Source organism: Pagrus pagrus, assembly GCF_965226575.1.
Source record: "Pagrus pagrus genome assembly, chromosome: 17".
Classification (NCBI taxonomy): domain Eukaryota; kingdom Metazoa; phylum Chordata; class Actinopteri; order Spariformes; family Sparidae; genus Pagrus; species Pagrus pagrus.
This window is the reverse complement of record NC_140201.1, coordinates 15,899,077-15,912,268: the sequence shown is the minus strand read 5'-3', so window position 1 is coordinate 15,912,268 and position 13,192 is coordinate 15,899,077. Positions and strand designations below refer to the sequence as shown.

General features: G+C 42.2%; 1 protein-coding gene across 1 annotated transcript in view; it reads right to left on the bottom strand.

Moving 5' to 3' along the window:
- rapgef5a (Rap guanine nucleotide exchange factor (GEF) 5a) overlaps positions 1–2,697 on the bottom strand; it is a 52,931-nt gene extending 50,234 nt beyond the window's left edge. Inside the window, exon 1 of the mRNA XM_084380254.1 lies at positions 2,273–2,697. Coding sequence (XP_084236380.1) covers positions 2,273–2,416 — 144 coding nt within the window. The 5' untranslated portion in view covers positions 2,417–2,697. The remainder of the gene's footprint in view (positions 1–2,272) is intronic.
- Between the last annotated feature and the right edge of the window lie 10,495 nt (positions 2,698–13,192).

The window sequence follows — 13,192 nt, the reverse complement described above, 5'->3', positions numbered from 1 at the left end:
GTTGGCCCTCATCTTACCAAGCCTCTCTCTTTTTCTTACTGCCCAAATTTAGAGGGTAGCTCAGTCGACTCTTTTCACTTGCAGCACACACAGACTTTTATACATTTGTGCATGTTGTTTGATTTCTGTTGTTTTTACATGTACAGCCCTTTCAGACATGCTTTGTGATACTTGGCTATAATAAACTTTCACTTGACCTGATTTAAACTTCTACAGCGTGACTTCTGCACATAGCACCCTAGCAGGTGCTTCAAAGTTGAAAAGTGCGTGAAGCGTACCTTTGAGCAAATCTCTCTGCTCCTGTTATATCTTAGCCAATACAGTACTAATAATTGAATACCGGAGCAAGTCACAACAGAGGATAATGCAAGACAGGATTGTCAAAGGTGAGGCTACTGCAGGTTGGAAGCAAAAGCGACAGATGGCTTTGTGCAACACAAGTTTCAGCTGTCGGCGCACATCAAAAAAGCATATGAGGTAATGTGAAAAACTGCTTGTGTCAGATGTTTTGAGCTTTTACAGGACCGGAAATACAAGGACAAAAAAGAAAACATAGCTCTGGATAAAGAAAGAGAGATAAAAGATGTGCACAGGTGTCCACCTGTAAGAGACGACGTAATTTGAGCTTGTGTCACCGTTTTCCTTTTAGCGCTTCGTATTTTGAGTGCCATTGTAGTGCAGTACAAAAACAATGCATGGCAGGTCCTCTCTTCATCTTTTGGGGAATTTATATGCGCATATACAAACAAGTGTGTGATTGTGTGTGCGCCAGGTGAAGCATAGCCAACTGCCAGTGTCTAGAGAGAACCAGTCTGCACAGAACAGCCATACCTTTACACTACTTACCCACGCCTCATCACACTCACCCACACATGCATGCACACACACACACCAAGTTAGATGAAGACAGGAGAAGGAAAACTCGCCATTTTTTTCTTCAGCATTTCCTTCTTTCCTTCCCTCCAGCTCGATCACAGGAAATGAACAATAACACAGAGATGATACGGTGCATGATAGAAACACTGTATGCTACTGAAGTAATCCATTCATTCATCCATTCTTTATATTGTTTTTGTATTTGTCTGGACTGGATACTGCCCCTGAAATTCATTACAGGATTTACTATCATTGATTTGTCAACACAAAAGAATTGCGCTGATGTCCTTTTAACATGACTTAAAATAACAAGATGTGACATGACACGACCTGTTCATCTCCTCCTCCGTCAAATGTGGCTTCACATAACAAATGTTGCATATATTTATCACATTTGGCTCCGTTGGGACAGGAAGTCCTGGCACTGTGTCTCTGATTGCCACAGAGGGAATCAGGGACATGTTTCTCCTGGCTGCCGCCGCCGCCAATGAAGATGAGCGGAGCTGACACTTTGAGCAGATATTTGGCTTGTCAGGTGTGTTCGTTTCACATCAGGACACACCGAGGCACACACATTTACTGCTTAGCAGACCGACAGACACAAAGCAGAGCCAGAGGACCCATGAGATGACTTACAGATGGCTGATTCACAGACTTGCCCTGTTTGGACTGGTGATGTTGTGTTTACTCGAGAATATAGGCGAATCCGTTACTCAAATAACTGACAATTTGATGAGAGGATAAATAAGCCACAATTTGATAACCGGTTAATGATTGATAAACAAAAATGTATAATATTTGCTGGCTCCAGCTTCCTCAAATGTGAGGATCTGCTGTTTTCCTCTTTTGTCCATCATCTTAAACTGAATATGTCGGAGTTGTGAATGGTGCGATGGGGAAAAGACATCACCTTTCAGAACTTGTGACGGCCATTTCCACATATTATAGTCGAAAATCAGTCATCAGTCATTAAAATGACTGTGAGTCTGGTAGCTGCACAATGATTTTTGTGTATAAACATGCACATATAAATGTTTGTAGGCTGTGTTGTATTGTATGTAAGTAGGTGTGTGTGTGTGTGTGTGTGTGTGTGTGTGTGTGTTGGGGGGGGGGGGGCGGTATTGTTGCCTTGACTACTGGAGTGTGAAGGTATGATGTCCAACAGCAATTGGTTATTATGGATGTAGAGCACACACACACACACACACACACACACAACACAGCCTCTGCGACAGTAATGCTCGTAACAAAATGAAAACACCTGAGTCGTGACGGGGTTATGAAACAGCCTCACAGCGCAGACTGAAGGTTGGAAAGATAAAACCCCGTCAGCTCATCCCTAACGTTCATCACACAGAAAACACGGAAGGACGGACGGACAGGTTTAAACACTCACGCTCTTCTTCCGCAGGTGCAGCCCGTGCTTGAGTAACCCCGGCAGATCCCGGATTTTGTGTTTGAGCTGAGCCTGGTCCCGTGCGCTCCGGTTCCAACGCAAGCCGGCGAGCAAGCCGTCCTCTGCGGGCTCGGAGTCCTCCATGGTTCCCGTCGCCTTCTCCCGTCCGTCCTCTGTCCCGCTGCCTGCTGCCTCCGCTCCGGGTGTCTACTGTATCCTCACGAGGCGCACTGCCGCCCGCGCCCGTTCGCCATTTCCCCCCGCCTCGCGCTCACACTCCGCGACCTGCATCTGCAACCAAACCGCGCGCGCTCACTCGACCTACTGAGTGTGTTCCGCAGCACGCGACGCTGCTGCTCCACCCAACGGCTCGCGCGTCCCGCTCCTCGGTACTACCAGGTTGATGCGTGGATGTGAGTGTAGGCAGGGAGGAGGAGGGGGGTCACAGGTGCACAGAAAACATTGCATCACTTCCACCTTTCATTCTCTCACCGGTCTGACGAAGGTAAAGAGCGAAGGACGTTTAAAAAACGTCACATTTTAACAGTCCTACTCGACACCCCAGCTTCATTTTAATGTGTATTCAGTCATACGTCAATAACTAAAGGTGATAGTTTGGGAGGGGGAGGGGAGAACAGAAGTAGGCCTACGTCATCACATCACCTGGCTCAGATTTCCATAGGTAAACAAAGAGCTGCCACAGAGTGTATGTCTGTGGGAGGGAGGGTGGATGTATTAGTCAGGGTTGGAGCTGTGTCTGAACCTGGAGCTTCGCCTTCCAGTTTAACCTGAGGCAGAGAGGCAGGTGAGCTGACACACGAGAGGGTCCCCAAGCCTGCAGGCTGTGGGGTTGAGGAAGGTGAGACACCGGGTCTCTCTCTCGAGGGATTCCCCTTTTTTCCATCAAATGTTTTCATCATGCTAAAAGCCATCATCGGACAGCAGTTTTAAACGTTCTCTCTTCCCTTTCTAGATGTGGTGTGTGTTTGCATATCATGGTAGTTATATATAACCTTTATTTCACTAGGAAGTAATATTGAGATTAAAATCTCTTGTACAGGTGAGACTGATTTCCTTTCCGATCCTATAAAACCCAGGCTGGTATCAGCGACACCAGTACTTTGTGCAAAGCCTGAAAGAAGCACCATGTAGTTCTGGAGAAGAAATTCAAACTCAGAATTGTAATAGTTACAATGTTGATGAAGGTTCTCAGTCCTCCAGGTCATGGTAATTAAAAGTGCTGTATTGTAGGCAACTGGACTTGTTTCAGTCTCTTGAAGACATCACACCTCTCATCCAAGAGGCTTCTTCAGTTCAATATTATATATTACATATTATTGATATTTACAATATTTATGAGGTAATACTACAACCTCAGAAATATTTATTTTCTGCATACGTGAATAAACAAGCTGTTCTCAGAGGAAAATAAGGTCCCCAGAACAATGTTTGAAGCTACAAAGGTGGCAGGGTCCGCCACATATAGACAAAGTTAAACAGTATGAAATGGTGTTGTCCTTTAAAGTCAGTTTATTCAGTCATGAAAACAAAGAGTCTTTGTTTATTTAGTCAGTTGAGAGCTTTTTTTTCTGATTTAAATTTCTTCCCCAAAACTACATAGTGCACCTTTAATAGAACGTTATTATGTAGTTTCAAGAATATGGGGAATTCCCTTCCTTCTCCCACACACATCACTTCCAGTGCGGCTGCTGTTCTGAGAACTGAAAAAGCTCCTAGAGCCATCAAAAATATCCTCTCCCAGGCAGTGGCACTGCACATATTCATGGAGCCATAGTTTGCATACAACCAAGACCGGCGGGAGAAGTAGTTCCTATCAGCCATATGTTATTTACTATACTTACTTATTTATTTACTATAGCATGGTGATAGAGTAGTTGCTTTCTACTGTGTCCCTCTTGATGTCAATCTTTTAATCTGAAAATTAGGATCAGAAGTATCAATACTTCTGCACAACACTTATTGTTGTTTATTTGGCGCATGGTGCAAAACGACAGTGTTTGAATGTTGAACGTACTCCAAGGAACTTTGAATTGGTGGCAAAACGAGCAAGGATAAAACCAGATTGTGTACTTTAAAAGCAGATTAAAAGCCCACAGTGGACAAAATATTTTTCAACAGCATTAAGTGTATAAACTGTTATTATTTTGAATCTGAAACCAGTTGTGTGTGTGTATTTTTAATAAGAAGCTCTTATTCTAAAGGATTTCAATGTATGGTTGACAGTTCTTTACTTTGGCAGTAAAGGGCATTCAATTTGAGTAAAGATTACAAGTGAGTATGATCTGAAAGATAATTAATTTCAATTCAGCAGACCCACGAGGATCTGAGCTTGATACTCAAGAGGACATAAATCTGAGCAGAGTCCAGCTTGAGTGCAGTGAGTTCAGTTGTATAACTCAGATGTCGGGTCTGCTTTCCTGATAGGATTTGTAATCTGGGATAATTGGCCCCTTTCAGGGACTCAGATTATACCAACACCATCGCTGTCAGAGGTAATGGACCAATGTGCACACAGTTTGGCAGCTGAATATCACACACACACACACACACACACACACACACACACACATACAGTATGTGAGGAAAAACGTTGTTTTATTTTGAACAAAAGCTAGTCGTAACATTTCATCCATGAACATGTTAAACTGATGCTGAATCCAGACTCATATGAGGAAAAAGAACAGTGATGTGCTACAAAACTCAACACAGACACGCAATTGTGACTTATTGTAGCCTCTGTCTCCATTGATCTCCATAGTAGTGTCACTGTCTCCGTTCTTATGGCAATACTTACGTTACACACTATTAAACATTACACAATCTGAAAGACCATACAGGATATTAAGTAAAGATTAACCAAGTTTCACTCTCCATTGACATTTTTCTGGCTGAGTTGTCAGATCCAGATCGCAACTTAAATTTGGCTAAGAACAGATCTATACCCTGCTGGAACAATGCAGACATAAGCATGACCCGTTTTTGTCTAATTAAGTGAAACATGTGAACGAAGAGAGGAAAAGCATTAAAAGCTGTCAGGTCCCATCTCATGCTCATTTTCAGGTTGATACTTTAATTTTGGGTGCTTGCTCCAAAAATGTAACATTCTTTAAATGCACAGTGTGTAATTCCTGCCACTAGGGGTCGCTCAAACAAAACAAAAGACGTAAGGAGTGTGGATGAAGATCTACTGTATCTACATGAGTCAAGCAGAAATGTTCACGGTAGTGTCACAGTATTGGAATTTCTAAATTTGGTACAATACAGTGAAAATATCGATATTCGATATTTTATTATAAGTATGTATGTTAACAACAGCATCTAAGTTCATCTTCTTCAGGAGGAGGGTGGGGATATATGAGCACTACAGCAGTGCATGTGTCAACTTGCTGTCGGAGAGGAAAGTGAAAAAACACAGCCAGTGTTGGTGTAATGATGTGAATGAGTATTGAAACCATTTCAAATATTCGATATGTGTCAACACTGGTTCACAGACGAGATCATGTTTGAAAGTATCATACATGATACTTTCGCTAACTTCCTTCCTCACTCTCGGATGGATCATCTTACAGCAACAAGCGACCAAATGAAACAAAGGTCTAGTCATTTTTTAGACAAGTCAATGCAGAAATGTTACATATTGTATCTTCAACATTATTTTTCTCAGACCATTGCTGCAGCAAACAATCAAAAGTTCAGCAAATTCTTTATAATTACTGCGTGGGTGTTGAATGGTGGCAATATGAACAAGCAAATCCTGACTGGGGGATGAAAATACGCGACATCATCTCCCCCACATCAAACCAGTGAGAGAAGAACATGCAAAAAAAGGAAACGCAGAAGGCTCTCATGTGAAACAACCGAAACCATTCTATCTTTGGTAGGTAAATAGCATGTTCATGTAAGGCCCCATCACTCATAGTAAGATAGTAAGATGATGACTGAGGAAAGTGAGTTTTTGGTGCCTTTCATAATTTTACAATCATGGTAAAAAAACTGGTTTCACTTGCGATTTGACAGGGGTATCTTTGCAGACGTTAGTTAGTTTAACTGTTTCTCCATGGAAATCACAAAGAAAATTGTGGCATAATCTGCTGAAGTGCGAAAGGAGAGCTAAACACAATAACTAAGAACCAAAACCAATTGGACCTTCACTCTGATCATTGTTCAGATAGCTGCCTTCTGAGATTTGGCGCCAAGGGAGAAGCTGTGAAGCTACAGTCAGCTGTGAGGAAGAGATATTACTGTTAAAGAAGATACTATCAGAGAGGCCACTGAGATTTTGCTTGCACTGAAATAAACAAATGCGAGTGTGAATGGTTGTTTGTCCCTATGTCAGCCCTATGATGAACCGGGACTTGTCCAGGGTGTACCCCACTGCATGCCCAATGTCAGCTGGGATCGGCTCCCCGCTGCCGCCCTGTAAAGGATAAGCGGTTCTGGGTAATCAATGAATGAAAATGAATAAAATAAACAAAGCCATTGGACATTTTTACAGAATTCCTGCAAAGTGACATACAGTTGTACAATTGTGTCACATTGAACAAGACTGAGGAGAAGTTTGATAATCATCGGCGGACTGAAGCGGGGAGCTGGTGCCCCCATGTTCGAAAAAATGCCCCGACCGCATACAGCAGGCGCCCTTTTTCTTTTGTCCGCCCCTGCCCCTCAAACATCCTGAGTCTGCCACTGGGTGTCCAGAAGCTGATTTTCAAAGGACTTCAGTGTCCATCACATGATTAGTAACTTCAGTAGCTCTACAGTAAATTATGAATAAAAAGCAGCAACATTTGTATTTTGACTCATAGCTCGAGTCGCCGCCTGAAAGTGAAAGAGGGAAATAAGGAAAATACTCTGTGTTTGTTGAATTGCTGAAGAAGCAAAAGAAGAGAAGGGGACTTTGGGCTTTCTTGTGCCGAGTCTGGAGGATGATGAAATATGCTGATCTGTGGTCCCTGGGGACGACTGGGACCAGCCGCTGCTACACACACACACACACACACACATGCACACACATACCGTCACATATGCACACACAGCAAAATCAAACAAACCTGATTGTACAGCATTTGAAGGAATGAGCCCTACATAGTAGCGCACATACGGTGCTATACAGTACACCAGGGTTACGTGATGATGCACAGGGAAGAGAATGGATTATAGGGGGAGGGGAAGTGGAGTAAAGGAGAAGATGGGGAAAGACAGAGCGAGGGGAACAAGGGGGCCGAAGCAGGGAGAGGGAGATAGTAAACCAATTACCACAGGACTGGAGAAAGCCTTTCATCCCAAAACTGTCACCACACACGCAAATATACACACTTCTATCTGCCTCTCTCCTGCATACAAATACAGTGTCCACACACACACACACACATGGTCAGACATCTCTCTTTATCACACACGCACACACATACTCGGAGCTCTCTTCAAACAAATGCACTCCTGATTAAATATTGAGGAGTGCCTGTGGCGAACTGAGCGGAGATACAATTCCTCCCGTCTCTTATGGAGCTCCCCATCTGTGGAAGAAGGAGGAAGAAGTGCCCAGAGGAAGTCAGAGAGAAGAAGGAGAAGAAGAAGAAGAGGAGGAGGAGGCAAGAACACAGTGGCCTGAGAAAAAGGCAGAAAGGGAAAGGGGAGGATGAAGGAAGCGAAGGATGAGAGGAGGAGGGATGGGAAAGCAGCTGGGCAGCAATGAAAAGAAGGGAAAGGGGAGCGGGCTGAGCAGAATCAGAAGGGAAAGAAAAGTGAGGCCTGCCATATTAAAAAGAGCTAGAAACCCGAGCACAATATGACAGATAAGGTCATGTATTAAAGAACAGAAGCAAAGCTCACACCATGAAAGAGCTGATAGTACTCTGTTTTAAGTAACTGCACTAACCTTTGGTGCATGACAGACATAAAAATACTAGCTAGCTGGTCGGTCCACTACTTTGGTCCAGACTGAAATATCTTGCCATGAAAGTGTGTCCTGTGTCCCCCAGAGGATGAATTGTAATAGCTTTTGCTTATGACCAAATACCTGAAAAGCTAAAACATATTCACTCTCAGCCGTAGCTACATTTACCCTGTGTGAGCGTTGTGACAATGTTAGCATGCTTACGTTAGCATTTAGCCCAAAGCACTAGTCAAAGTTAGACCTCCTGACCTCTAATCGTTCGAGGGGCATAACGCCAAAAGTTAATGAAAACATGGCTGACCATAACAAAATGATGTCTCAAGTGAACACGAGTGAACCCTCAGCAGTGCAGCCTCCTTTCATACACAAATGAAATGGAAGGAAATCGACACAGGTGGTAACGTTACCATCGCACATTTTATTTTACAGCACTTTTATACTAACACTGTCATCCTACCCCTTCCCCATGATGTTATTCTGTACTTTTTCTAGTAGGACGTTAAAATTTTTTGAGTCCAAGTCATATGTAACGCAGCATAAGATGGTGAACATTTCCAGCGTTGTGCTGTAATGTATCGCAAGTCGCAATTTAGACATTTCCGAGTCCATACTCCAAAATTACAATCTAAATGTGTCTAAAAGAGCGTAGAAAGGTAAAAAGAGAATTGTTCACTGTGTCAGTAAAGTTGGGATTGGTGGATCTTTCTCGACGATGGATGACCGTGGTCGTTTTTCAGAGTTCTGAGAACAATGGACTGCAGCGTTATACCCTCACAACATGTGAATGCTGATGATCCTCTGTGCTTACAGCCTCACAGAGCCGCTAGTGTGACTGTAGACACTTGTTTAACTCAATCTGGAGACAGGGTCCACTTTCGCTTCCAAAACGCTCACATGAACATTTTAGTGTTTGAGGTAGAAAATGATATAGACCCACACTGGCGGTAACATATGAGATGAGACTCCAAAGCAATTGCTTCCAACACATGTAGTACAGACTTTTAATCGAGCTCAGGGTGATGCTGATCCATTCCTGCTGAGACAATTAAAAAGTCATTAGATGACTCACACACTCCACAGTAATTCATACATTGACTCATTTACATTTCCTCAAACTCAAATCCAAACACACTTCAATGTCCACACAGGCCCTCAAGCAATTTCTGCTCAATGTGAGGGTCATACATTATTGCTGTGGTGGTGCGTGGGCAAAGCACAGAACAGTCGCTGCTGCTTAAGGATGTCAGAGAGGACTGAACGCACCTCTCGTCAGAGATGCTGCGTGATTGCCATCTAGCAGTGGCCACGGTGAACTGCAGACTGAACAGAAGTTCACTGTGACTTTATTCCAACCTCTTCAGTCATCACATTGTTTAGCACAAACCTTGAATACTCTGATTTCAAAGGTATGTGACCAGAGGTGCAGGCTTTGAGCAGTTCATGGTTTTTAAGATCAGACGCTGTTGTTTACAAAGGAAACACCTGGGGGCAGGTGGGGGCAGAGAGTTTAGAGAGAAGCCAGCGCTAACACACAGCTTTTATCTGGATTGGTATCTCAAAGGAGCGCACAGTGAGCACAGACAACAAAGAAGGACTATTTGATCCAGTGGGAAACTTTTGTGGAACCCTTTGAGATTCAGTCCTTCAGGTCCACTTTGTTCGACTGAGCGCTGCACTTAAACACTTGGTAGCACTTTATAATAGACATCATAGATTAATGGTAAATTTACAGTTAATAGTTAACAGTCATTTCCCTGTTAATAAACAATGAAATGCTTTATAAACCATTTAGTAAGTAGTTGTAATGGTTTATAAACAATAGTTGCAACGTTATAACATCATCCAAATAATGTTTATAGAAACAATTGCTTCATATGTTTATTGTTTGTTAGCATTGAAATAACCATCAACTAAAGTTTATTTAACTGTTAATTTACCATTTATTAAAGATGTGATTGCACATCTGGTCTGCATTTTTTTATTGTCCTGATCTCTTTTGATGACACAATATACTTACCATCCATCCATATTTCTTTATATCTATAATATAATTCATTACAAGAGAGCGCAAGTTAAACTTCTGGTTGAATACACAATGTTATTATTGCAATGCAATCCTGGCATTCTGGTTTGGCAGCATTATTATCAAAAGGAACCAAAACAAGACAAATTGATTTATTATTTATTTAAAAAAAATAGATTTTTAAGTATTGTTTCTACAAACTTCGACTATCTACATAATTTAGTATGCTACTTCACAGGGCTGTATATGAGAAGAAAAAGAAGAAAAAGATACAGTAGAAAAATAAGAAGAAGATACAGTAGAAAAATAAGAAGAAGATACAGTGTACAATATATTTAAACTGGCTCTCTACATTTAACACCTGGAGGAGCAGTGGGCTGCCAAAGGCAGAGCTCGGGGACCAACTGAAGATATTGGCCAGTGCCTTGGTCAAGGGCCCCAAATATACATGTCTTGATGGTGAGGGAAAAAGTACTGAAGGAAAGAAACCGATAAATGCATGGTGAGAATATGCACACCCCCAGCCAGGTTTTGGGGGCCTTCTTGATGTGAGGAAACATCACTAACCACAGCGACACAGTGCTATAATTTACATATCTGGCCAAGTTGATTGTCCCAAAGTTGGATTTACAAGACCCAGACCCTGAGGGGATCCAAAAGTCCCAGGTTGACTGCAAATCTATTGGTTTTGGTAGTATATGTAAATGTGTTGGGGAATTTGAACTTCTGTAGAGCTATTCAAATGTCTGTCCTTGTACATTATTAGGCAATTTTGTGGCTCTGTATATATAAATAAAATTGACTTCAGAAGTAATTGTATGTGTAGGAGTTTTGGTTTCACTTGACTTAATGGGAACGTGGGGGCAACACTTGTGTTTGGTCATTGAAGGCAATGTTGCACATCACTGAGTCGGACTTCTTTATGGTAATAATGGAATTTCAGGAGCATCAACGCAGTGAAGTATGTTGATTTGTCAAAAACAGACATTCCCTGGGTGCCCCGGTAGCTCAGTTGATAGAGCGTGCCACCTATGTACAGAGGCTTTGTCCTCAGTGCAGCAGCCCATCCCCCCTCTCTCTCATCCCATTTTCTGTCATCTCTCAAGCTACCTGTCCCAAAAAAATCTCATCAACATACAGTATTATGGCATATATTGGTATATATACAAAACATTGCATAACATTATATTGGCACTGGTTAGCATCAATCATCATCATACTACAACTAACAAAACAGGAAAGTGAACTGAATTTCCTTGAATTTGAGTTTCACTGATAATGAAAGAACCAAAAAAAGGATCTGACTAATTTAGGCACTAATTTTTTTCCGTTCTCACAGTGGAAATAAGATGGAATTGTCCGATAAGTGAAGCAACATATCAGATTCAAGTGAAGATTTATGTAAATACACACACACACACACACACACAACCACACAAACACTGGTGGGAGGTCAAAGTGTTAAAACCATAAAAAAAAATGTGTTAACGACTTGATCCCTCCCTTTCTTAGTCAGAAGAACTTCGGTGGAAGTGTGGAGGAACAAAAACTGCAGCGCAAGAGGAAACTGGCTGACGATGGACTGGTTCAAATGTGTTGAATCATGTTTGAAGTGTGAACTTGGCCTTAACCCTCTCTGCCACACTGTAAGGTGGGTGGGGGGAAAAGAGTTCAGTGCTATATGAGTTATAATGTTCTAATATTTTAACTCATGAGTTTAAGTGCCAGTCATGATCGTGATGGGAGTGTCCCTGCAGACGGCAGCATGACTCAGCGGGGAGACGGTCGGGGGTTTGTGCCCTGTAACCATGGGACCACCGATCAAATTTAAATGAGAGACGGGGAAATTAGGCAAGCTTTTTCATATTCAGTATTCAGTGAGAGTGACACGCTCGCTTATTGACTGCAACCCAATCTCCAGAATGAACGTCAGCTAAGTATGTTTCTACCAAACCACAGATTAGTTTAAATTGAACGTTGCAACTTTAGGTCAACTTTATGCCACAAAATAGGCTGAAAATATCCCTAGGTATCCTTCAAAATATCCCCAGGTGTCCTTCAAAATATCCCCAGGTGTGGCTCACACTGCGGTCAGATGTTTGGCAGCCTTGTTAGATGTTAAAACGCCACATCCGTCCATTCCACCTTGTGAAAGTCAGCTTATAAGCATTTGATGTGAATGTGATATGCCACATTTGCTACACGTCAGCCTTGAATGTGTCTGTGGTTTGCAGAAACATTAGCTGCAGACATAATCTGGCCACTGTGCCGCTGGATGTAGAGAGGGTCAAGTTCAAAATACTGTCCTCTGTATTGTGAAGATCGTAGCTTGATAGACTTTACTGGCCTTCAGATGATATGGTTGTTTCAGGTTGGCCTGGTCTTGCAGTATGTTCTACAGTCGTGTACTGATTTCTATAAATTTGTATGTATGAAAGACTTTTTTATTGGCCGCATGCGAGCGGATTGAACGTGGCGTGAAAAAGGAGACCTTCCCAGCGTCTCTCGGTTGCCTATACAAGCCTGTGGATGATTTCTTTATGTTGTTTAGTGCCGCTGGAGTGTAGAATTCTTCATGAAGGACTCGGGTCGGATTTTCCACGACAGTCCAAAGGATGTGATTTTATGCACGTTCTCTCAGTGCCTCTCTCAGTTCTGCTAACAGAGAACAACAGTAACTAATGAAGTCCACTAACATAAACTAACGGTGCTTCCTGCACAACACAGAAGTTCAACAGAGCTCCTTTAACCACTGAGATGGTTCCTATTAATGATGTTCTGTTCATGAATGAGCCAATTCTTTTTAACAGCTCCTGTTAAAAACGAAGGGATCAGAGAAATTTCACTGCCGGGGCCTAAATCCAGTCCAACATAATTTTAATGCACCCTCACGTAAAAAAAAGAATAATTTGTTACATTTTTGTTCGAGTTATCATTTTTACAACAAAAGCAAAAGGCAAATGTTTTTAATTTGGGACAA